Here is a 27,407-nt window from a genome sequence, read left to right as displayed (position 1 = left end):
ATAAGAAAGATTCGTAGGTATCCAAAAAGAAAGATTGAATATTGTAAGAAGGCTGAAATATTAACTTTCTCATATATTTCATAATTTGTAAAATGAAAAGAAGAACAAGCCTGTCAACAAGCGGGATAAAAGCAACATTTTTCAATTTCAGTTCGATGATGTTCTCATGTTGTTGTACATCTAATCGATCTTGTCTTCACTTCTATTGGAAGCTATTTAATGCGACAGCATTTTAAACCAAGTCACACACACTCAAGACATTGCTTTGCTGTTTTTACATCCATGCTTAGTAATCAGTTGAGAACATGCATACTGTGAATTTTAACTTTTACAGATGATTTCCAATAAACCCATTGTATTACTCAATTGTTTTCTCTGTTTAATTTGATGCATTTTAGTAGAAACCATCACTTAAAGTAAGGTAACCAGCAACCGGACTGATTTCACCCACAATTAAACCCCCTGAACCTAGTTTTTCTCAGAAATTGTTGCATGAAAATCGTTATGGTTTAACATGAATACGGGGAATATGGGAGCAGCTGAACAACTAACTTGTGACCTCAGCAACTTCTGTGTGATATTTTTGGCTCTATCTTTGTGGCGCTTCACAAAGTCCATGCTGATGCAAAGCTAACTATCAAATTCCTGAGGCTAAGTGAGGTTGTTGTTTTTTTGCCTTGCTAGTGTTGTTGGCATTTGGATGACTCACTGTGTGTTGCAGAAGAGAGGCACAAAATACAGCAGTGCCCTGCAATTTTTGGTTTCAGGACCAACTACATTTTGTTGTGTTCTTTTTTTCCAGACCAGGTCAGCAATGCACTGTTTATCTGAGTCTGTCATGCTTTCATTCATTTAATTGGTAGCTCTGTACCCACATCAACCTCGACAAACACATTTGATGCATGTTTTCATTCATGCTCTATGGTCCTGTGCTTTGATTGACAGGTGTACGATGGAGAAAACACTTCATCCCGTCTCCTTGGCAACTTTACACATGAGGGCATGATGGGTCCTGTCATCAACAGTACGTCCAATCGCCTGTGGCTGGAGTTCAACAGCAACGCCTCTGGAACCAATCAGGGCTTTCGCCTCACATACACAAGTGAGTTTTTTTTTAAGAAGGTTTAAAGTTGGAAACCTCAAGATTTCAAGCTTGTTGATTTAGAATTTGCATTTCATTGAAATCAATTGAATTGTGCTTGGAGCTAAGTCTTTTTGTTGGTGCATGAGCTTCAAGTTTTTAGAATTGTGTGTGTAATACAAAATGTTGTGTATACACAACTGAGAAAACGGCTGTTCACATTTTGGGATTGAAAAAGCTTGGTAAACGTTTGCTGTTTCACTCTAATCTTTCATCCGATGTGCTGGGAAGGTTGTGCCCCGCAAACCAACAAAAACCTGCACTTTGCAATGATGATGATGATGATGTAATTTAGCAGTAAGCCTCACTGACTAAACAAAGTCAAAACAAACTGATGAAGGCAAATTATTCTTTGTCACATGACATTTGGTATCTCCGGGCTGTCGTGCCCTGAAAAATAGAGCTTGGGAGTTCTCGCTTTTTAGCTTGCGATCTGTCCGTCTTCATTGGCAACAATGGATTTAAGGGCCATGTGAACGGCTCTTTATACGAAATCGTTTCCAGGAAGGTTGCCACAGACACATGTCATAAAGCCACACATTTTTAAAATTGCAATACTTTGATTCGCCATTGTTTTACAGCTTCAATTTAGGATCAACTAATTAGAAACTGCACAGCAATAAATATGTTTTCTAAAACTAATATTACAGCCATACCAAGTGTGGCTAAAGAAAGAAAACACTCTCTCTCTCTCTCTCACTCACTCTCTCTCTCTCTCTCTCTCTCTCTCTCTCTCACTCACTCACTCACTCACTCACTCACTCACTCACTCACAGGCACACATACACACACTCTCATCACACACATAGTTTTCTACACACACAGTAATTTCCTAAATTTTAAGTAGCTCATCATGAAGGTCCTTGTAAGGAGATGTTTTTAATTGAAAGCTAGAGTGGTAGTGATTGTGTTAGATTGCACTCATGAATATATCCTCCATCTGTCCTATGCCTCAGTCAAGTGATTCTTAAGTGCTACATACGAGAACAAAATAAGAGACATGTACTACAAAACTCTAGAGACTTGTCTTTCTCTGTCAGCAAATTACCAAGTCATTGATTTCACTTCTCACAGCTGAAAAAAGATCAATGAGTTTTCCAAGAAAATTCTCTTGAAGATAGAGTCCAAAGTACAACAGTAGTTTACAAAGCATACAAAAAATAATAAGAGTATATAAATGCTTGAAACACATATACATGCACCCACCCAAACACACTCTCTCTCTCTCTCTCTCTCTCTCTCTCTCTCTCTCTCTCTCTCTCTCTCTCTCTCTCTGTCACACACACACACACACACACGCATAGATGCATGCATTTTATAGCTTTAAAGAGAGTCTGCTAAGAAGGCAGGACCAGCTGCTTTGTAAGTCAAAGAGGCTATTAGAGGAGCATTTATCTGCAAGTCATTAAAAGAAGGGAAGAAAGTGACACATCTGGAGTGGAAGAGTGGCTGGACGGAGGGACAAGCAGATGAAGGGAGATGGTATATGGATACTATGGATGCTCTGTCTGTCAGTTAAACCATTAGACAGCGGTTAGTCTGTAAGTCATTAAACTGGAGAATGTGACACCTTCTGAACAGTTCTGTTACAATAGATGAGCCGATGGATAGATGAGAGTGATTGATACAACATTTATACAGAAGAAAGGACAAAGAAGCATCTGATCAAGAGAAGCAGCGATAGTTTCTTAAATAGGGTCAAGGACTTGAGTAAAACTGCCTCTATACTGCACAGCCTTAGAGACTATTTCACAAGAGTAATATAAGTTCAAACATCTGTTCAAGACATTAACAAGAAAGGGGGATGGTGATATGCAACTGTTTTGCTATAGTGAATGCAGGAAGGGATAGAGAGTTGTAGGCACACCTCACAAAAATGTGGAGACAGTAAACTTAAACATGTTGCTGGGTTCGTAAGATATGTTATAATATGGTTGATTCAAAGAGTTTTTTTGATTCTTCCTTTAAATAAATAATTGTATTTATTGTTTTTCACATGATTACATCAATCAACTGTCAAGAGGATTGGGGGAGATTGCTCTTGTTTAACCAACTGATTAAGCCAAGAAGACATTACACAGTCTTTACTGACTATGTATTTTGAAATAATATGTAAACTTTACTTAATTTGTTTAGATTACATAACATATTTTAGTGTGAGTTGAAGAGCCTGACGGACAAACGCAGTGTGGTTTTGTAAATTACACAATCTACTACTGTGTGTATGTGATTATGTCATGTTTTCATTGAGTTGTATGTATTGTGTGGAATTTGATACAATAAAAAGAGCCACATATGTTAAAAAAAAACAAACCTGTTGATGATAATGATCGATTCCTTGTTCATTGTCTATTATATAGCAAATCTGACAATTCTGATCGAATAAGTCAATACGGGGATGAATTAATTGAAAAAATAAATATGTTGACATTGCTGTGTCTTTGAGGTGAGACACTGCTCTTTGTTATCTTAAAAAAAACCAACGTGCTGTGGGATGTGAAATTATTATTTAATGTTTTCATATAGAAATCAGCTTTTCATTTCAGGAATCAAATTGCTGTTTCTGCTCACTACAACACATGATTATATCTTTCAGAGAATCAAGAAGCCGACGCAGGTTTTAAAATATCATAGAAACAAGCATATGTGTCAGTTGTAATGTCCTGCAGCTGTCACATTGTGTTTCGGTACTAAAAGTGATTGCAGAAATGTTGAAATGTGTACAGGAAGTAGTATGATTCAAGAGATGAATAGTATAACCTTATATCCTGCTGTCCAAAACTGAATCACCCTGCTTATTTATGCAAAGTGTTCTTACTGCATGGCCACAAAGACCTAATCTGTATGCATGTGCATACCTGTGTGTGTGTGTTTCTATGTCTGTCTCTCTTTAGGTTTTGACCTAGTACGCTGCGAGGAACCAGGGGTCCCTAGTTACGGCTATAAGATCCAAGATGACGGCCATTATGCCAACACCTTTGTCCTGTACTCCTGCAACCCCGGATACAGTCTCTACGGCACCAGTACCTTGACCTGTCTTAGCGGGGACAGACGTGCCTGGGACAAACCTCTTCCTTCCTGTATTGGTTAGTATGACAACATATGTAGGTTGTATGTGAAGCAATAATTCAGAACTGTAATATCTGAATTATTAACCTTCAATTCAATGACAAATGTAACATGGCTAAAAGCAGCAGTCGAAGCTACTCGTTTCTGTTTCCAAGCTCCGGTAAGAGCTTGATGATGTAAAGAGAGAGCGAGTGAACAAGTGATTGAGTCAATACAGATAAATACTTTAAAAAGAGGGCATGGGGAGAGAGTCAACGCGCTGTGGGACATATTTGTTAATGCCGCTGACACACCTCTGTGAGTAAAAGAAATCTCCTGTTGATCCATCATCTGTGCACACAAAGCCTTCTGAGCATGGACAGCAGGATGTCACTGGGCATGATATTTTAGTGCACCAGGCTTTTGTGCTTTTCTAGGATGGCATGCTTAAGGTGCATAATAGTCTGAATCTAACTGGGATAAATGTATAATGTAAGCCAGACTACTTTCTTGTACCCTGAAGGTGTGCACAGTAGTATACATACCACTGATTATAACACCAAAATGTTGTGATTCTAAACTTTATAAGGCAGACAGCTTATTTATAATATGAATGTCAAGCAAACACAATAAAACAGTGACATAAAAACAATTGTTTGGTAAAATTGTAGGTTGTATCCAATCCAAAACTAATCCCCCCCTAGGGGTTGCAGACTGAGCGATCGTTGATAAAACTTTAAATCATAGCTTGTTTTATAAAAAAAGCCCCAAACTGCATTTGGACGTATTGAACTCCATAAGTAATATACAAGAGAAATATATGGTTTGTTACATGAAAAAATTCTAATTTCATCTGCGCAAATGTGCCCCTATGCAAATTTTGTAGACCTCGGCTAAATTTTCTCTGTACTTTCTAACTTTGTTCAGCTTAACTTCATCTTTCTCAACCTTTACAGAGACAATGTTCACATATTGTGCTATGATTTGTGTTAGAGTTGGACCTTACAGCTGCATCATTTTAAATAAATAATCATCCTGAAAGTTGTTGTTTTTCTCGGCAGACCTCAAACCTTCTGTCATCTTCAAATCTTCAATTACTCTTAAATAGTAACATATAGACTTATATTTACACATCTGAACAAAATCTCACATGCATAGCCTTATGCATTATAAAACCCAAAGTATTTAAATAACCCTAGTTGTTTCAGATATACACCCTTTTTAGTTTGGGTTTGCAATTTTCGACCAGAGGCCCTAAAAATAGGATGTTTTTTTTAATATTGTTGAAAGAAAATACAATAATTATTGAGCTCAAAGGAAGGCTATAAGAATTTATCAGCCATCTACTGTATGTATCTGCTAATCTACTCTCCCACAATATCATGACAAAAAAGACAAAATTAGAGTTTTCACTTTTGCGATTTTGAATATTCATATTTCAATATTTCCTATGTTTTAAGGTAGATAAGATTGCCAAACAATTCAGGTGAATGGAGTTCTGTGTTTCACCTACAGTACATACAACTGGCCACTCTGAGTCCAGAGTCATTCAGTAGCCACCAGTGAAGCATAATGCATTGTTTCTATTGTTCCTAGCTAGCTTTGAAATCCCTAACCAAATTCTCAATTTTTTAATACATAATTCCTGCTTGCTCATAGATTTTTTTGTGGTTTTGCATATTTTAAAAATCAAAGCACTTTCCTCATAAGTGTTTCTACTTTGTTGGGTAGACGCAGGCACTTGGCACATGTTTATTTGTAATTCCCTACTGCAGAGGCAAGCCTTGTGTCTTTTTAACCTGCCAGCACACCTGAGCTCTCTAAGGTGGAACATGGCCTGATGTGGTTGCTAATGGCAACTAAAAAAAAGTGTGTTCATAAGTGTGTGCGGTGAGTGCATTTATGTGGGTATGGGAATGACAATGAGTCTGTCCCTGTGTACCTCTGCAGTCAATCATTAATTTGTAGCTGCTCTCTCGCTGCCTTATTTCAGGTAAGCCAGCAACCTGGAGAATACTTGCTGGCAGAGCCCTGGGCTAACTACCTCTATAGCTACCTTTCTATCTTCCTCCTTTGTCTGTCTGCTGGGGCATTTGTCTTTCTGCCTCTCTGACTGTCTCCTTCGCTGTTTGTCTGGCTCGGTCCCATATATGCATGTACTACATGGAGATGAGGTGATGGTTTTGCCTCAGGCTGTTTCTATACTTTCACTCTCTCTCTCTCTCTCTCTGTCTCTCTCTCTCTCTCTCTCTCTCTGTCTCTCTCTCTCTCTCTCTCTCTCGCTCTCTCTCTCTCTGTGTCACTCCCTCTTTCCCACATTGAGTCAAACGATATTGGTTTTTACCTCTGACTCTTTTTGACGTTCTTTCATTCTCTATTCATGCAGTAAACCTGGCTTCTAAACTGTCTTCCGTATATGTGCATCCCTCTTATTATCTCTTTATTTTTCTGTGCTGGGAAGTTGCAATTGTCATTGGCCTAAGACTACTGAATAACTGCACATTCCCCTCTCTACCTGCTTTTAATGATGAAATACAGCAAGGTATTTTCAAAAGTTTATTTTTCACTTTTGCTTTCTATCGCTCAACTAGTTTTATTACATGTGGGTGTGAACACTGAAATGTAGATATGTACTTGTGTAACTGCAGAAGGTATCTCAAGTATGTTTTTGGCCTTGTGTATGATTGTGTCATTATTTGTTTCCCCTTTTTGAAATTGTGTGAATGTGTATTGGGGAGCATACTGCTAATGGTAACCCATTAGCAGTAAGTTGCCGTAGTATTGTAGAGCTGTGTTAATGGTGCATTCTTAACTCACATAAACACACACTGATATGAAGATGTGTCTGTACCAAACTGTTTTAAAATAAGCAACAATCTGCTGCCTCAGTGGGCTATAACTTCATACCTACGGCCAGCTTTTCCCATGCGTCCTGCTATCTCGCTTGTTCCTCGCCACTAAAAAAAAATACAAACATAACACAAAAAGCTGTCTCTCTCTTTCCTGAACTTTGAACATATTGGGAGATCCTCAAGGGAACACAGCCATCAAGGTTATTCACCAACCTTCAAACAGTAAAGCATAAGCTTGGATAATTCAAGGTTGATTTAGTGATTCAAGGCCTTTTCTACCAGCTACTCATTTAACTCAACCTTCACACCTTTAATTTACTGGAGTGTAGAGGAGCCAAATCTTCTAGGTATTAACTGAAATAGAAGACCCCCCCAAAAAAACCAAAGATTCTGATTGTATTGAGACTGGTCTTCACAGGTCTAACATGCTGAACACAATCCAAAATCAGACTTGTGGAAAGCAGACCAAAACTCAATGTGCATAAATACATTTTCAAAAAGAAAGACTGCAGTGAGGGTAATTGGGCCCAATCCAAAACATGGTCGAGCTGAACAGTTCCTCTAGTGAAGGCCAACACTTGCAGCTGTCATGGTAATGCAAGGCTGGACCTAAAAGCAAACACAAGTAGCAGGAGTGATAGACAATATTTATTTCCAAGCCAGAGAGAAGTAGGACTCTTGCGGGCGTCCTCTACGGGCCGGGGTCTGGTGGTGGGAAGGCTGGGCAATTCCTACAGGGAGTTCTGGGGAGCTGAGTGGCTGAGAAAGCTCAAGTTAAGCACAAGACAATGCTGCAATCCAAAGAGGCCGCGGCAGCCGTTCCAGGTGTGTGAACTAACGATCTGGCGAGGAGCGGCGAGAGAACTGGGGAAATATCCTGTGAGGTTGATGAGGGAAACGGGTTGCAGGTGTGTTTGTAAATTGGCAGCAGGAGGGGAAGGCCACGCCCAGGCAGACACACCCACACGGGGCAAACTGAAAGCAACAGGAAAACAGGGGGGAGAGAAGCACAGCAGGGACCATGACAGCAGCTGCATTGTGCCTAATGGATTAACAAGCCTCTCAGACGAGCAGCAATGAGATAACATCGTCATCAGTTTTTTTTATATGTTAAAGAATTCACAGAAACATAAAAATCATATTTCCAACTTATACTTAATATTCAGTTGGGTGATCGAAGAGGATAATTTAGTTTGTTTCCCCATTAGCTGACGCCTTAGCGACCGCTAATCTTCCTAGGGTCCACAGAAAGGACAAAATATAACACATACAAAAACGTACAAAACATAACGTGAAACAGTTAAAAATAGTACAAACAGATTAAGAATAAAAATAGTCGGACACTTATTAATACTATAATGTTCTTCCAATATCAGACAATATATTGTACACAGGCTACTGTAATTCCATAACAGTTATCTAATACAAGCAGGAATTATATATTACCTTGTACAAATCAGGTTGTGTTAGGTTTTAGATTCTTCATGACAATACCGGTTAATTGGACCACCTTTATAGGATTTACTGTATTAATTTGGTCACTCCATAAAGCTGCATTTAATTTCTCATATTCTCCAATATAGTTAAAATGTCTGTGTTATTCAAAGGATTGGATTGTATGGCAGAGCAATTGCTGCAAGTTGCCAACATTATGTAATGCATAGTTTATAATTCATTCATTGCCTGCAGCAATCCTGCATTTTATGGGTTTCACCACAATGCCATGATATATTTGTTTACTCTGTCCAGTTAAATGTGTGTAGTTATCTGTTTAGTAGTGTTGTATCTGCTTTGGTTTTGTGTGAGTTCTGTTAAACTCAGAAGATGTGCTTTTGTATCCAATTTTGATTTGATGGATATATTTCAAATAACCTAATTAATAAACGGGGGAAAATGTATATATATATATATATATATATATATATATATATATATATATATATATATATATATATATATATATATATATTTTTTTCCCCTGTGTTGATCATCCTTTTGGCTTGTATCTTTTTAGCCGAGTGTGGAGGTCACATAACTGGAGCGGTGTCTGGACGGATTCTGTCTCCAGGATATCCTGCCCCATATGAAAACAACCTCCACTGTACCTGGACGATAGAGGCTGACACTGGCAAAACTATCAGGTAATTATGAAGTGGTTATATACTGAAGCTACTATGAGTATCACGATGGCCTGAAGTTTACATTTATAGTTTGCATTAAAGGAAACCAGAGAATGTTTTGTAATCATACAACAAGTAGGCCTATTTAACAATTGTCTGCAGAATTGCTTTGCGCAGGCCAAGATAGGGTTAGCTGCCTGGACAGTTTACTGTACATGGACTATACAGGTAAATACTCACAAGACCGTCAGGTAAAGATATTTGAAGTAATTATAGATAAATGTTCACTGTCAAAGCCCTGCCGTGCAGAAGAGTACATCACATTAGTTATTATGTCACCACCGTGTTTCTCAACAAGTTGTGGCTAGTGCTGACATTGCTGTGTGTTGAGTGCATGCGTCGCGTGTGTGCGTGTGTTTGTGTGTGTGCGAGTGCTAGTTTGATTTGTCTATTCTCAGCTCTGCTTCGTTTGATTTAATAGTTGACTTGATTGTAATAAAACTGCTTAATCTAGAACAGTTGTTGATGTTTGTATTGAATCTCGATCTGTTGGGATTTCTGTGTTTTCTCAGCCTCCACTTCATCGTCTTTGACACTGAGGTCGGGCACGATATTCTGAGAGTTTGGGATGGCCCGTCTGGACCATCAGACGGGGGGATTTTGTTGAAAGAATGGTCCGGCCCAGCCTTACCCGAGGATATCCACTCAACGTTCAACATACTCACACTGCAGTTTGATTCGGATTATTTCATCAGCAAGCAAGGGTTTTCCATACAGTTTTCCAGTAAGTAGACTTATCTCTAATTGAGAATCAATACACCTACTTAATTTCCTAATCATCAACTTAGAATGTACTTGGTACAGGAAACTGTGAAAAAGTGAGCCATGATTTTTCTAAACCACAGATTTGGGTGGTCTGTCTCACTCTATCCCAAATATCCATTTATAAGGGAAAAACCAATTACTGAATTTGTAATTAAATCAGCTAATTAAGAGACTCCTCACATATATAGCCTTAGTTATTATACAAACCAAATTTACATTCACTACAAGATAATTAATCTGTAATTAATACTGCATTTAACAGGATTTCTGAAAAACTTTAAGCCAAAGAATCAATTGAGAAATGAATATATCACCTAGGGACCACTCTAAGTACTTAAGGGGCTCACAGAGCCCTGTGGTTCAGTTTTGATTGTATCTCACGGTTTGGGAAACCAGGAAGTGCAGTAAAAATGTGCAAATTCTTTTCAGGTTAGTGAGCTATTTAACAACATTATGAGATGTTTCTTTGGGAAATTCATAAATATGTGTTTTAGTAACAATAATACCACATATGAAATATATATTTTTATAGGCTATAATGAACAAATCATGTTCCATTCATTTTAGGAAATTATAAGTTGCAAAGTTAACAACTATGAATGTTACAATGATCTTTGAATGCCAATTTTGCGAAAAAGAGTTTATATTTGTTTTGTCACACTAGCACAAAGAGAGTCAATGAACACCAACTATTGCTGTGGCTTCTAACCTTTCCTAAGACAAAGAGTAACCCATGCAATAACTGTGCCCTTTGGTTGCAGAGATGGTCTTTGGTGTGTGAGCCCCTGAATCCAAAAATGTCTGTTCACCCATTTATTTAGAATCATGAGCCGAAGTCTCTGCAAACCACTGTCAGAGCAAAATCAATCAGAGGCCATATTTCCTTCATACCTGCGTATTCACAAGTGCTTTTCATATCCATTTATAACTAATGCGGTTCATGCAAACGCCCATACTGTACACCTAAAACTTCTTTTAAATAGATGCACATTTCCAGTCATAAATATTTACATCCAATACTCGCTCTCTCTTTCTCTCTTTCTCTCTCTCTCTCTCTCTCTCTCTCTCTCTCTCTCTCTCTCTCTCTCTCTCTCTCTCTCTCTCTTTCGCTCCCAAACACATTAAGTCATTTGTTTTTCTTTCTCGCCATATTTAAAACAATAAATATTTGCACTCACTAACATGCTAATGAAAGCACTGTTATTCGATTACTATGGTAATGACTCCATATATTTACCTCAATGTTGATTTACTAAAGCAAAGGTAATGGCATTTGCCGCCACACAGATTTATTTAAATCAGGGTTTGTGAATATATTGAAGGAGCGATTTATAGGGTTGATGTTACTACAGATTTCTTTATCAGTTTGACTTTTTTTCTTTAATTTTGTCATCTCACTTCCCTCTCTGTGTCCCTGCTGGAATAACAACACATGTATGTTCTCAACTGAAAAGATCAAATTAATGTGGTATGATAATAGTCTGGCCAAGATTTTATATGTGACTTTAACTGATTCTAAAGATTATTGACTATACTATTACAACTGTATATACTGTATTCTCATCGGCCCTGCCTTCTTTAATAAGATTTTCAGTCTGATGACAATAAGCTAAATCCCTACTACATAACCACATGATGGACTATAGTGCATCTCTATGCTATACAGCACATCTTTCTTTTCTTTTTTTTTTGCTACTGATATTGGTTTTGTCTGTGTGCCTCTCCTTGAATCTCTTCCTGCGAACCAACAATATGTAAATATATGTCTCTCTTTGTTTGTTTCACATTCTCCAGCCACTACAGCAACAACGTGTAATGACCCGGGCATCCCTGTAAATGGTTCTCGATATGGGGACAGTAAGGAGCCTGGTGACAGTATGACATTCCAGTGTGATCCAGGCTACCAGCTGCAAGGCCTGGACACCATCACATGTGTTCGAATGGATAATCGATTCTACTGGCAACCGGACCCTCCAACGTGTGTCGGTAAGTGTACATTATTCTGTAGATGATCGACTGCCAAGCTGAGATTCAATTAAATGAAAATTAAATATGATGCTGTGGTCAGACGTTAATGAGTCTAAGACTTCAATGTCATACTGCGCCCCAAGAAATGAGCACTGAATATGAACTAGATATTAAGATTTTTAGATATTGTCCATCAGATGCTACAGTGGAAGACTGAGCGCAAAACCTCTGAAAGTGGAATGATCCAGAATTTCATCTTAAGTCCAAAATGGAGAAAGTAAACAACAAACAAGACAGTTCAGATCCCTTATGTGCTCCTGTGTTGTTCAGCCACATCTGACATACTTTAGAGGCAAATCAACTGAAGCCTGCTGGTGAGGGATCTCTAATCCCAAATGATTCTGCTGCTCTAGCATCAGATAGTTTTTCTAACTGGAGGAATGCTCTTTAAGATCAAGGACAGGTTGACAAGATGCTGAAGAAACTGTGGTTGGTATAAACAGTGAACACTGTTGCTGACAGCGGACCACATAAAAATTCAACATGTATCACCAAAACCTCCTAAACTCAGAACCGGCATGATGAGACATGCACAGGAGAGAAAGGGTGGAAAGAAAAGTGAAGCATCACCGAATGGCGCCGATAACTGGAATAGGATTCCTGTTAAGAAACTGCTGAAAAGCCAGCGCTTGTTTGCTCTGTTTCTCTATTATCACCACCATCTGGCCCACCTGCTGCTTGTAGCCCATTGAGCTTCCACATCCCACTCCACATCTCATTCACACAATTCTGCTGCAGTTTGTTTTTCACTCTCCCACTTTCAGGTGTGCTTTCCTTCCTTTATTTTCCTCATCAGCTTTTTCTGACACACCTGATTCTCTCACTAAAGGAAGGAGGGGGCTTCTGGCTAAGAAAGCCTGTCTTTTTTATTTTATTTTATGAAAAAGCAGGACTAGGAGACTATCTGTAATGCAGCAAGGGTCCTTCAGTGTCCTCACTGTGCAGCCTCCAAATCTCAGTATGTTAGCACGTGCCCCAATAAGGTAACAAATACGCAGTTATTTTTCCTCATTAACTGCGGCAGTCACTTCAATTTTGTCTTGCACATGGAACATCATGTTGAATTAGTCAAAGTAGATGGATGAGAGAAATCACCAGAGATTGCTGTAAGGTAAGCATGAGGTAAGACATCAGACACAGCTGAAGCTGCAATAAGAGACTACAGATAGTTGCCTTTCTGTTAGTTGCCACAACCCCCGTTATGTTATTTTCTCCATCTCTTTATCAGCCATCACTTTTGGGACGTCCTCCACCACCGTCACAGAGACTAATAATAATTGGCCTTGTAACTATGCTTGTGAAACACATTATGCTCTGTTGCTGATATTGCCTGCTGTGTATCTTTGCCAGTGACCTCACATTGTGTACAACTGTAGATCAAATGTAGGGATTATATCTTATATATTTCCTTTCTTGCACTTTCACCTCAGGTGCTGAGTCCCTCGGTGTTCAAAAGCTGCTAAATTTAAACAAGCATTATACAGTCTAGTATAGTATAGTAGTGCAATGATGTGTCTCACTGTGAGTGATTTGCAACTGTTAATGCCTTTGTTTACCTCTATTTCACTGTTCATAATCCGTTCACACCCACCTGCCATCCCCAAGACACCTCTCCATGTTTCAGATTCTTTCTTCACATCACCAAATTGCTGCTTGGATGAATCTATCCATCTCTCTTGCTAATATCTCTTTCCTGCTTTCTGGCTTGTTGTGGGATAACAGGACCACTAGGGGTGATTCTCTTTGCTAACGACTCCCAGTGTCACACTCTCACAGTCTCTGCCTTTTGCTCTTTCACCTTTTCCAGCTACCTGTGGAGATAATATCAATGATCTACTGGGGGTACTTCTGTCTCTCCTAACCAACCCTTGCCATACTTCCTATAACTAACTAACTCTCTTCCACTCTGCCTTCCTCTGGGGGCTATATGAGTGGTCGATCAGGAGTGATTCTCGTTCCAAATAAGCCCAAGCTCAATGCTGAGTAATCATCTTTCTCTGTCTGTCTGTCTCTCTTTCCCTTTCTCTCTCACTGTTTGTCTATCTCCAGCGACATGTGGTGGCAACGTCAGTGGTCCTTCAGGAGTAATTCTGTCTCCTAACTACCCCCAGCCTTACCCCCCTGGGAAAGAGTGTGATTGGAGAATCAGGGTCAACCCTGACTTTGTCATTGCTCTCATCTTCAAAAGGTAAGCCACCTGGATTTCAAACTTGGCCCTGTATATACACAGTATGTGTGTCAACTTATACGATGTACATGTCTCCAGGCTTTAAACCAGGAGAGGCTTTGATCTGTGCTTGTAACTACTCTCAGCTCGTATTTCTGATATTTCGATTGAATGGATTTCTTTTCACTTTAAAATTGCCAAATAAGCCTGCACATTTTTTCACCAATGATTTCATACTTTAGAGTTTCCTATGCAAGATCAGCCTCTTCTATTGAATTTGCAGTTTCAAAGGCTACCCATGTTATTTTGGTTGAGTACCTAACTGCAATATTAGCGCAAAAATAGCAGGTGTATAAACAAAAATGTTACGACAAACCAATATTAATTAAAAATTCTTCCTCTGCCGTCATAATGTTGAAAGTAGGCAAGTGTATGCTGCAAGAAACCATACCTTTCATATCAGGATTGGAAATAATCTTATTAAAGATGTGAATCTTTTTAGAAAATACAAAGTTATTGACACGTGCCTTGTGTCGATAAGGGATCTCTGATCAATATGTATAAATGTTTTTGTTGTGAAAAAAAATATTACTAACTGGTCATAAATAACATTACATAACAACAAGTAAGATAAGAGAGCAACAGCGAGGTGTTGTGGCTGCAACAAACACATTACAGCTGGGTAATGGTGTTATTGATGATATTAATTTTATATTCGACCCAAATACCTGAAAAAACATAAATAATTAAAAACTTAAAGATTTAGAGGATGGTGGGGGTCCCCAAAGACTCTTCTGAAACATGTTTTTCTTCTGGCTTAAATAAAACAAATAGATTAGCCTCTATGGGCTTTGTTTTATGAGTTTATTTTTTAAGAATACTGTGCATGACTTGCTGTAGCCCACACAGGGTAAAAGAAAGATCTGCATTGCATAGTCAGAGATCAGGCACTAATAAACCCATTTGGGGGGGAAACCTTATTAGTCAACTGTAAAATCCACTTCAAACATAACTTCTGTAGCTCAAATGGTAAGTTGGTCACGAGAAGATGTTATCTTTTAAACTTGTTCTTGACTTTTAGGAAATTTAACTACTAATCAGCTTTTTTTGTAGGTAACTCCCTATGCATCATTGAAGACATAATCTGAATTAAATGAATGAACTGATTTGCTCAGGAATTAATAATTATATGTAGCCACACACACTATTCTTGCCTTTATTTGGAAAGTGAAATTCATGTTTTCATGTTTAGTTTTTGAATTATAGGGCAGTATGTATTTTTGTTTAGTTTAATTTCCAGTGTAGTGAATATTTTACACGTCACAGTGGTTAGGGGCTTATGACTCAGGCAAAAGTGAAGATGGGATTTTCACATAAAGGATATAAAAGCGAAGCAGACTTTCTCTGGATTGCCACAGGAGAAAAAATGACCCAATTTGTGTTTTTCAACGGAAGAAATATTTCTCTTCTGTTTTAACAATGTGACAGTTTTTATTTTCCTTTTAATTAAGTTGTTTTGTTATTGCTTGTTTGGGGAATCCAGTGGGCCTTTTCTTTTTCATTATTTATTTGATTCTAACCTTGTATCTTTGTATCATAATCATAGCTTAAATGGACTTCTATTCTATTGATCCAATTAATAATGACTCACTGTTCAGTCTCATTAGTATATCCAATGTAATTAGAACTTTTGGTATCATATCACAGCCTTTTAAGCATTCATATCCAACAAAGCAAAGTGTACTTTTATGTTCTACTTTCTTTTAAGTATCCAAAAGTGATAATTTTATTTACTGAATACTTATGAGTGGGAAATAATTTGTATTCTACTCATAATGAAAGTGCTGACTGTTTTATGGCACTGTATATTTCAAGATGTACAATTCATTACTAAACAAACCGAAATCTTGTTTCTCAAGTTTGCATGATTGCTCTCGTTTTACATCCAAGTCAGACCCTTGTGTAACTCTTCTTTGGTCACAAGAGGTTCTGATGTTGTCTCCTTTTATGCTCTGTGGGATCTTAATGTTCTTTTATGACATTTAGTAACTTAAACCTTCAGACCCAGAATGTTTCACTAATGCAACAGGTATTAGCATGGATCATTTTAATGCTTTGTCAGTGCAAACAGGGCTTATGTGCTGTTAAACCCAGAGCTACCAACTCTCACTGTTTCGCCGTGTGACACAGGCTTTTGCACATTTTCACACGCTCTCATGTCACACAACCAATTGCTCACTGCAACAAAAAAACAAAAAATCTAATTTTGGGCAAGGCGTGTTCGTTCCTTTTCAAACTCCTCGACGATAGATGGCGCTAAGGAGCGCATCTGTAAACTCATTCGCTGCATAGACATGCTATTTACCCCAAAGAGTCCCGAAGGTGGGAACAGAAGACACAGCCGCGGGAGAAACTCAGGAGGAGCAGAGAGACTGGGTGCATCCCAAGTCTCCAAATTGCCGTTTCCTCGCTCCTCGACTGAACCGGAAGTGGTTCTGCGCCGCCATATTGAAGGCCGTCCCAATTCTTATTCGGCTCGGAGGGGCGAGGAGCAAGGAGGGAAATCGGAGGAGTCGTGATCGAGCCCCGAGACCAGACTTCCAGGAAGTGTTTTAACGCTGGACACGCCCCCTCACTGTTCCTCTGTTATTTGATTGGACGCTGCAGCTGAGCGGACTAATGGCTGGAGTTTCATACCAGAGTGAAGACGATTACAGAATAGTTATATATTTTAGTCTTTTCTTATTCACCATCTGGTTAAAATATGTGTTCATTCATTGTAGGTCTGAACAACAAAAGGACCATAAACTATTTTCTTCAAAGATTTGATCTGTTGTTTCCGATCCTGCGTTTAAGCAGGACCCTGAACACAACACAGTATATAAATACTCAATGCAGTTTGTTTAACAGGTAACGGTCTACAGAGAAAACATCTCTGCTCTGACACTGATGATAACTGTGTCTTATTTATCTAAGTTGTAGTTTAAAAGCATTAATCAACTAAAAACATGCAACAATTTGTATCAATATTTTAAGTGCATTTTTGTTGAAATGTTCGCTAAATCCGGTCCGGACCAGAAAACAACTGTGCCGACTGACAGCTGATCAGCAGTGATCAGCTGTCAGTCGGCTCCAGTCATCAGAAACCGACGTCGCTTCACGTGACGCGCCAGAGGAAAGGACGTGTCATGTCTGTTAAAACATGTTTCCTCGCGTTTTCTCTCCTCGCTTGGTTTCCTTGCGTCTCTCCGTGCATCCCTGGTGGGCGGGAGTATAAATCAGCCTTACGCAAGGAAGGGAGGCAAGTGAGGGAAACGGGGATGCCATTTAGAGACTTGAGATGCACCCACTATCAGGTCTCTCAAGTGTCACGCATTGAGCGTGACTGTCACTCATGTCGGTCTTAAGTCACGCCCTCCCGCTACCCAGCTGTCCGGCGGCGCGAATTTCTCGTCGTCGTTTGTATTGAAGAGTGGGATGATTTTGGAAATGTAAGGCTCAGAAAAATCCAGTAAAATGACATAAGTAGGTGTCTGGTTGAAAATATTTTATGTATCAAAATCTCTGTCTGGTCTATCAGGTATTCTTTCTTTGCATTTTACCAGTCCAACCAAAACAAATTGCAGGATTTTTCAGGTATTATTTAAGTATTCAGATAGCATTCAAGCATCAAACATTATTTATCATCTAAATGTTGCTTTACAGAGGCCCTGGTTTTTAAAAACATCATATGGTACTTCCATGGTAGTAATATATAATCCCTTATGTCTGGTTAATATACCCTGTAAAGTGTTTGGCTGTAAGTCTGTGAGTCTATTTGTGTCAAAGCAAAGACACATAGAAGTAAGAGGGAAAGAGGCAAAGTATTTTGTACATTAAAGTGTAGGAGACTGAGTTGATACAAACCATAGATATTGGTGTATGCGTGCGAGCATGTGCGTGCGTGCGTGCGTGTGTGGGTGCGCGCACCTGCACATACAAATTTGTCTCTGTGTGACAGGTGGGAGACAGGGGCAGCACAGCCACTGTCAGGGCAAACACTCAGACTCTGTGTGTGTCTTTATATTTTACCCTCATGAGGAACAGATGCCTTTACGCATGTGTAGAGAGAAGGAGAGAAGCTGTCAAAGAGAGAACCAGATACACTTTTACAAATATAAGGTGTTAGGGTTTAGGTTGATAAATAACAAATTCAATATTCATGGCACATACTGTATTTCTGTTCACACGCAATCACATGCACACAAATACTGACAATGCAAATCAAAATAGATGAAGAAATGGCCTTTTTATTTTTGTATTATCAATGAAACTAATGTTTTGGACTTTGTGTTGTTTTAGACTGCTTTTAGAGGAAAACAACAACAAACATTTAAAGTTCTCATTTTTAATGCAGTACATCCAGAAAACCTGTGAAAAGATTAGCAGACGATTAGAAGAGAGATAGCACAAACTAATTGGCATTCATTAAATGAAGCATCTCTTTGATTTTAACACACATCATCAGATTAATTGTTTGAAGGTTTTAAACAAGAACACAAACAAACCGCGCGGTTAATCTTACTTGATTCTGAAACCCAAGTTTGCCTGTTTTGCTTTGTTTTCGTCCCCCAGTTTCAACATGGAGCCAAGTTACGACTTCCTGCACATCTACGAGGGTGAAGACTCTAATGGGCCGTTACTTGCAAGTCTCCAAGGCAACCAGGCCCCAGAGCGAATAGAGAGCAGCAGTAACGGTCTCTTCCTGGCATTCAGGTCCGATGCCTCACTGGGCATGTCTGGGTTCGCCATCGAATACAAAGGTAATTAAACCCCAAAACATTGCCTTCACATAAAGTCCTTGTACATTTTCCTGTTAAGTCACATTCAAGCAACTGTAAATGTTTTAAAGCACTCTAATATGCCTGTGACTATTGATTGGTTTTGGTAGTACACATATTAAATATAGTCTGGTTATGACTAAAAACTGGACAAAATAAAACAACTAGGCTTTTCATAATAATCACAATCTCTAAATACTGTTACATATTTACAATATTTTACATTCATATTTAATTACGTGTCTTACTATTTGGTTTGTGTTTATCAAGCTTTTTTTTTTTACTTGACCATCAATTAACTGTAAAATCAATACAGGCTGCAACTGAACTTATCTTTTAAGTAAATGTTGGTAAATGTTAGCGCTGAGGGTAAATGCAGCCAAAGACTGAACTCAGTGTTTTATCGTATACAGTATCATATACAGTACATCCCACTGCTGAACAGAGGCGAAGAGCTCCCATTCACTTGACTAGACTTTATTTGATATGGACATGGCATTAAAATTATATATACATTCATGCACAAGAACTAGATGCGAAGTGTTTGTAGCGAAACGCTAATTGACAACACCTGTCCAAGTGCACAATGTGTCTCAGATTCAGTCCAGGAGCTTTCTGCTTCATGAGCTGCTATCTGAGTAAATCAGTGGTTGAATACATGCAGTTCGCACATGCAATGACAATGGTCTTTGTCTTTGATAAATTAACCTTTAATTACTTTTCAGGACACTAAAATCAGAATCAGGCATTGTCCCTCTATTTCTGAAGTGTGGTGATTAAAATATTGATGCAGGAATGTTGAGCAGACTCGATAACATTTTGAAGTGCCTTCTTTATTATTTTCACCCTGGCTTTACATCCAAAGTGTTTTGCAGTTGACAGCGCATGATGTTCCATGTCAGGCCACAAGTCGTTTACTTTCACAGATTGTGACTCATCCTGGTGTTACAGATGTTGCTTGACTGGGGGTGAATTAACAGCTCTAGTCACTGTGGAGCTGATGATTAGTTGTTTGACTGAGTAGAGACTAGATCTGCTCTGTCAAGTTTTATAAAGTATATTTTTCTCTTGTTTCTCTCACTCCATTTATCTCTAATTAAAAAAAGATTATCTCCCTCTCTGTTGTCTGTCTCCTAATACTATCTCACACCTTTGTACTTTTGTCATTAATTCACTACCTTTCATCTGCCATCTCCCTAATTAAAATACAACCTTAATCATCTCCCTGTTTCACTTCCATCTTGCCCTCCACCTCTCTCTCTCTCTCTCTCTCTCTCTCTCTCTCTCTCTCTCTCTCTCTCTCTCTCTCTCTCTCTCTCTCTGACTGTCGGTTTTCATCTGTCAAGCCCAATATCTCATTCTCATTAGGCAATCACCGTAAAGCAAACAAGTTGGCCCTACGCCAAATTATAGAGTCACGACAGTTTTGCGTTTTCGTGACTCCACAATTTCCCTTATTTGTTCCTCTTAAAATACATATGACTTATTAGAGAATATTCAATACCACCTATATTAGGGTTCAACAAATAGCCTGTCGCCTAAGTCTGGCCCAAAATAGTTTTGACCCTGAATGGAATTAGAAAATGTGCGTTATTGGGTCGCATTAACAATTTAGATATGGTTTAGACATTTACAACTATAACTATTTATTTAAGTTGTGTATGTTGTTTTGTTACAGTGGCCTTCTCCTGCACTGCATGGGAGAATGCAGTGCCTGGTGTTGATATGTTGATATCAAAATTAGTTTGACTGTGTCTTTTTCCATTTCCACAAATTCTGTCCTCTCTCCACAGAAAAACCAAGAGAAGCCTGTTTTGACCCTGGTAACATTATGAACGGCAGTCGTACGGGATATGACTATAAACTGGGATCTCAGGTCTCCTACAACTGTCACCATGGTTACACAATAGTGGGCGGGGATACCATCACCTGTGTCATGGGTAATGATGAGAAGCCGGTGTGGGACAAGACTCTGCCATCATGTAAAGGTAGGAGAGAGAAATCAAGAACTGCATCTTTACAAACACCTTCAAATTTTGCAAAACATGCTCATGTGCCACAAACACTCAGTGCCGGTTTATTATAAAAAGTACATTTACGATGCCCATACTGTTCAATTTTTGCTGTGTGTGTGTGCGTCTGTGTGTGTGTGTATGTGCATGTGCATGCGAGTCAGAAACAGAGAGTCTGTCAGGGACTGGAAGGCTGAACTGTCTAATTGATTGACAGTTCAGAGAGCCAAGGAAGTGACACCTGTCAAACTGCCATTCAGTGCATTTGTGATTGTGTGGGTGCATGGGTGTGTGCGTGATCTCTAAAGTGACAGAGACCTGGTCTGGTGCCATACAGGTACAAAATTCAAATAAGCCACAGAGTAAGGTTCAGGACAAGGAAGGATTTTTCAAATGAGCACAAGACACGCACACACTCATATAGAGACAATGCACACTTGATTATACCTCTTAACACGTTGAAAAAGGCTCCTCTGAAAGCTTTGTTTAATATTGTCTGAGAGACAGTGAAGAGGGGGGTTGTGGGTGGGAGAGAATAAAGATGAGATAATTGCACTCACAAAAGCTATTTGAGAACACCAACGAATTACAGACCGACAGAAAAAAAGCTCATCAAGAAATTTGATCTAATGTTCACATTAGTCTCGTAAGTTTATTTCAAGATTGTACTTCTACGTATCAACCTAAAATGTATTGCACTTACTTAACCAAGCTCAGAAATGGAAATCTCTCTCTGGCATTTCTGGTACAGACGTGGTTTTAAAGATGCAATACTCTGTTTTTCAGGAGCAGATGAGAACTTTGATTCCTTTCAAAGGAACTAAATTTGCACTTTCTTTTGTTATTCTTTGAGAGCATCAAAAATACATACTCCAGGTAACCTTACTTATTCTATTAATAGACAAGAAAAAACATTGGTACGTTGTCATTTTTATAATTGCCATCTAATGAGTTGGCCAGCCAGATAAGACATCAAAAACATAGACATAACTGACATCAGTGAGACCGTCAGTCATTTAGGGCACGCTTTGAACAATCAAACAGTTAGTTCGTTATTTGATCAGATCTTTAAACTGACACTTAATCAGTGAATGGGTCACCGGCTGTTTCAATTCTTTGATGGGCTAAATTAAGCTATTTAAGGGTTCGGTAACGTTAAATATGTTCTTTGTGGTAAAGATTAGCAAATAGGGGTGTCTGAAATTGATTCAGTGTAATATTTAAATGCTTTCTCCCACAAAAATGTATTTATAAACAGAAGCCAAGTATCGACCTTTTAGTCACATTTGAAGGCTTTCAATTGAAGACCACATAATGGTTTTCAATCGAAACATAATCTGGCAATGGATTCATGTCTATTTACTGTAATTGATTTTGACATCAAAATCTAATACACAGATTAACATTACACAGTAAGAATCTATTTTCCACGTTGTCATTCTGGGTACATCACAATGCAGGGACAGAGTATCATAATTGCTACTATGAAACATGTTATTTTCCTGTAAATGTCATAAATGGCTAAAACAATTGATTACTTGTGGGGACAGGTAATAAAATAAAAAACTTAAGACCTTTAGATGTTTTGATTGCCACACTGACCCAGTCCCTTTTATTCTTACTACAACCTGAAACCATATGTTCCTTTGTAACTCCTCTCATATATATATATATATATATATATATATATATATATATATATATATATATATATATATATATATATATATATATATATATATACACATACATGTATGTATGTAAGTATGTATGTATGTATGTATGTATGTATGTATGTATGTATGTATGTATGTGTATGTATAAGGGCTGGGCAAAGTTGAAAAAAAAAAGATTAATTGCATGATTTTTCTGCGATTAATCGCATTAAAATTGTGCCAAATTCAATAATGAAGTAAAAACTAATATATTACACGCTTTTATTTTTAAAGTAATGTTATCAGAACAATATAACAGCACTCTGGAGCAACAGCAAGTTAACATACATACATATATAGTTTATGAATATTTTTTATTTATTTCTTCTGAACAGATACTGTTCAGTAGTAAGGGTCCCTATGAGGGACAAACCTCCTTTGGTCCATGTTCAGTCTGTTGCTTACCTTAAAGATGTTAAATATATATATATATATATATATATATATATATATATATATATATATATATATATATATATATATATATATATATATATATATATATGTCTGATTAAAATTTTTAATCATTTCACAGCCCTAATACTAGTTTTTACTTCATTATTGAATTTGGCACACAATGCGATTAATCGCAGAAAAATCATGCAATTAATCAGTTAATTTTTTTAAACTTTGCCTAGCCCTTATACATAAATACATACATACAGACATACATACATACATACATACATACAGACATACATACATACAGACATATATATATATATATATATATACAGAAGACACAACTGCTTCCTGGCCCCAGCCCTTTCTGTTTCCCAGATGTATTAATTGATCTGCCCATATTTCCGTCACCTACAGTTTACATAATCAAAGCAGAACAAATGAACTAAATCCACTCCTAATCTTGCTCTTTTTCTTCTGCTGCTCTTTTTGCACGTTGGATTTTCTCCCCACGCAGTTAAGGAGGTTTCTCTGTGTGTCTGTCAGTCTCTGTCTTTGGGCAGCTCCTCGGGCTTTTAGACCAAACTCATTAGAAGGGGTGAGACCTCTTTAAATAATACATCTCCACTTACTGTCGTCTCTCTCTTTCTTCTTCTCTTTCAAACCACCTCCTTCTCGTTTTTCTTCTCTCTGTAACTTTTTTTTCTTTCTCTCCTGTTTTTTTTCATGCTCTCCTCTCTTATTCTAGCTTTCTCCCACCTCATCTGTCTGTCTCTGATTTACACTATTTCTCTCTCTCTCTCTCTCTCTCTCTCTCTCTCTCTCTCTCTCTCTCTCTCTCTCTCTCCCCACACACACATGCACCTCCCATCTTAAACCGCTCTTTTATTGGTTTCCATGGTAACTAAGAGCTGGTGCAGCAAGAAAGAAGGAATTCTCCATGATGATAAGGGTGTGTGTGTGTGTGTGTGTGTGTGTGTGTGTGTGTGTGCGTGTGCGTGTGTGTGTGTGTGTGTGTGTGCATGTGCCCGTGTGTGTTTGTGCAAAAGAAAGTGAGAGACACAGAGACAAAATGAAATGGAGAGACATAGCTACTATGGAGTGACGACAAGAGGTTACTACACATGAACATACTAACCAAATACAGAACACCACACATGTATGCATGTATTGATCAGCTAAAGAGGAGCTCCACACAAAATAAATATTTTTGTGTGCTGTATAGTCGTAGAAATTATTGTATGCATATGATGTAAATACAGGTGAAATTTCCAAAGAGCACATATTGTGTGTCGTCAGGTTTAGCTTGTATATGTGTCTGCTTGGATCTGGAAGTTTAGTTTAGCTGCTAGTAGGGTAAACACAGGTGTGTCTGTCGTGTCTGGCATCAGTAGTGCAAGCCCAATAAGCACAGACAGAAAATTAACAAGATTTAGTAGCAATAAACACAACACATGAGTGCTGATAACTGTCTTATATTCAGTTTGAATAGATATTTATGACAAACATTAATGTTAACCATGGAAAATAGCATGGTTACGACTATGTTTTGACACACACACCAGCCGGCTTCTCATAGCGGAGCTGCTAGCCCAGCTACAACACAAGTACCCCTTGCTCTCTAAGAAGGCCATTAATGTGCTTTTAATCACAGGCAAGTTTATTTGGATAGCACATTTCAACAACAAGGCAATTCAAAGGGGTTCTCATAAAACAAAAAGCATAAAAAATAATGCAAAAGAAAAGATTTAAAAACAATTAAGAACATTAATTTAATCCTTAACAACAGTCAGTAAAACATTAAAAAGCAGAAAAAAAATAGAATAAAGTTTGCAGTTAAATTCAGAAATAAAATGCAGTAGTGAGATGCAGAAAGTGTTTAATATCTTTGTATCTGGTTCAATTCAAGCCACAAACAGAAAAGTCTTGAATCTGGATTTAAAGGAGCTGAGGGTCTCAGCCAATCTGCAGCTTTCAGGAACCTTGTTCCAGATATGTGGAGCAGAAAATCTGTTGAGTTCTGACTCTTGCAACAGAAAGTAGACCAGAAACCAGAGGACCTGAGGAGTTGGGGTGGTTCATAAGGTAGAAGCTGATCACACATGTATTTAGGCCCTACACCATTCAGTGCTTTATAAACCAGCAACAGGATTTTATACTCAATCCTTTGTTGGACAGGAAGCCAGTGCAGAAACCTCAGCACTGGATTGATGTGATCCACTTTTCTGCTCTTAGTGAGAACTCAAGCTGCAGCGTTCTCCATCAGCTGCACCTTTTTATGCACCATGTATTATTTTCACCCTATATACAAATCAAAGTGATGAATGTCAAGTAATTAAAGTAAAGTAATTAAAGTAAAGTAATTAAAGTAAAATAATGAAAGTAAAATAATGAAAGTAAAATAATTAAAGAAAATGTACTCTATTATGTATCTGGTGTGCTCACTCGAGAGTTTGTGGTCATTTATATTGTTGTGATCAATCTACTCTACTTTTTGTAAGACAGCGAGAGGTACAAAGGTGTTATGTGCATGTGTGTTTGGGTATGATCAAAGCACATGAATGTGTGAGAGAAAGAGAGTGACTTGCATGACATTTTTGCATTTATTTGTGTCAGAGAGTGTGAGTGATCAAAGCGTGTCTGTGTGTGCGTGTGCGTGTGTGTGTGTGTGTGTGTGTGTGTGTGTGTGTGTGTGTGTGTGTGTGTGTGCGAGCATATTGTCATGAAAGTGTGAAGGCTTTTGATAAGACTGACACCTGAGCCTTGAGCAGCAGGTAGATCAGGACAGGACTTCGAGACCTGAGGTTTTGAATGCAGCAGCACAACAATAATTAATCAAAAGAAATATAAATCAATATAGGGAGACGTCGAATGACAGAGGGTGATTACTCAGATGCTTAAGGAAAGAAAAATAAGAGAGGGAGAGGAGGAGGACGAGTGGGTGTAAGTACAACAACTGTCTAGCAAAGGAGTAGACCAAACCAGGTTTTCCTGTATTTTGTTTAATCTAAGCATACAAGTCAGTATTACTGAGCAAGCCATAGCCAGAAATATGAGCCCAGTCTTAATGTCCACACTCACGGTCTCATAGGCTTTGACTTGTGTTCCCGATAAGTCTGCATGGGCTCAGGGCTGTCCCACTGTGAAATCGGAAAGTGCTTGAGGGTTCTCCGGTTCTCTTTTTAAACCCTTTATGCTCAGTTTCCACTGAAATGACTTCGCTCGAGAGAATTACCCTCATGTGGTTGTACAAAAAACACACTAACAACCAAAACAAGACAAGATACGGTGAGAGCAATAAGAATGCACCGTGAGTTTTTGTGTGTGTTGATGACATTGACAGATGTGCTTGTTGCTGCTGTTTTCTGTTTTCTACACACACACACACACACACACACACACACACACACACACACACACACACACACACACACACACACACACACACATTCACAGATACTATTACACTAATTTCATCAACCTCTGCTGGCCTTACCTGCAGTATAAATGTGCACACGCCCACATGGCTTTCACGCACGTGGTTTGTATCTCTCTTGGGGGTGCTGAGGATGGATCAAGCCAGTGTTAGGTCTGCTCCTTGTGGGTCATGCAATGGTAGTAGGGATTAATAGGCTTTTTGAATTTGCAGTATGCTGATATGGGAGATCCCACACTGTGCACTGGCTCAGCAGCACATAAATTCATTCACTAAAGTTTTATCCTTCTACTCTGGAGAGGGTACAGCAGAGCTGCCATCTCAATTATATGATACAAGCCACCACGTAACAGCAATTTTCTGGATTGTTTTTCAAGTTTTATCATCTCATATTTTATTACCAAATCCTTCTGTTGCATATAATCCATAGCACCACAATATGTGTTGGTTTCAGGTAAATACATTTTTATTGGATACTCTCAGTCTGCCCTCAGTCACTGAAGGGCATGACTACTTTTTAAATATATTTCCCATTATTTCAGATCATATATTATAAGGTTACAATTAAAGCCTATGTAGTCAACTAGATCTTTGATATTTCTTTGGTCAGGAGAGACGAGTCAGATGAAGAAAAAATAATTTCAACAGATAATATAGTATGATGTATTTATAATATATAGTATAAAGTCTTGACAAGCTGAGTAGCACAGCATCAACAGCACCGCAAAGACGCACAATCATGACAAAAATCCATCAACTGTGTTTCCACCAAGCTGGATAGAACAAAACGGAAAATGACTTGGATTTTGCCTCGTTGGTTATTTGTGTTTCTCTGGGTCTT

General features: G+C 38.4%; 1 protein-coding gene across 2 annotated transcripts in view; it reads left to right on the top strand.

The window, feature by feature from the left end:
• The window catches only part of csmd1a (CUB and Sushi multiple domains 1a), a 363,484-nt gene that overhangs the window by 261,763 nt on the left and 74,314 nt on the right, over window positions 1–27,407 (top strand). For both annotated transcript variants that reach the window (XM_068586302.1, XM_068586216.1), the window contains exons 25-32: window positions 946–1,102; window positions 4,036–4,227; window positions 9,056–9,182; window positions 9,734–9,945; window positions 11,781–11,972; window positions 14,064–14,202; window positions 18,796–18,983; window positions 20,795–20,989. In XM_068586302.1, coding sequence (XP_068442403.1) covers window positions 946–1,102; window positions 4,036–4,227; window positions 9,056–9,182; window positions 9,734–9,945; window positions 11,781–11,972; window positions 14,064–14,202; window positions 18,796–18,983; window positions 20,795–20,989 — 1,402 coding nt within the window. The remainder of the gene's footprint in view (window positions 1–945; window positions 1,103–4,035; window positions 4,228–9,055; window positions 9,183–9,733; window positions 9,946–11,780; window positions 11,973–14,063; window positions 14,203–18,795; window positions 18,984–20,794; window positions 20,990–27,407) is intronic.

This window comes from Clinocottus analis, unplaced genomic scaffold, assembly GCF_023055335.1.
Source record: "Clinocottus analis isolate CAN_PGR_092001 unplaced genomic scaffold, fCliAna1.0.p SCAF_1, whole genome shotgun sequence".
Taxonomy (NCBI): Eukaryota; Metazoa; Chordata; class Actinopteri; order Perciformes; family Cottidae; genus Clinocottus; species Clinocottus analis.
Note: the sequence above shows the minus strand (reverse complement) of the source record. Positions and strands in the feature narration are given on the sequence as shown.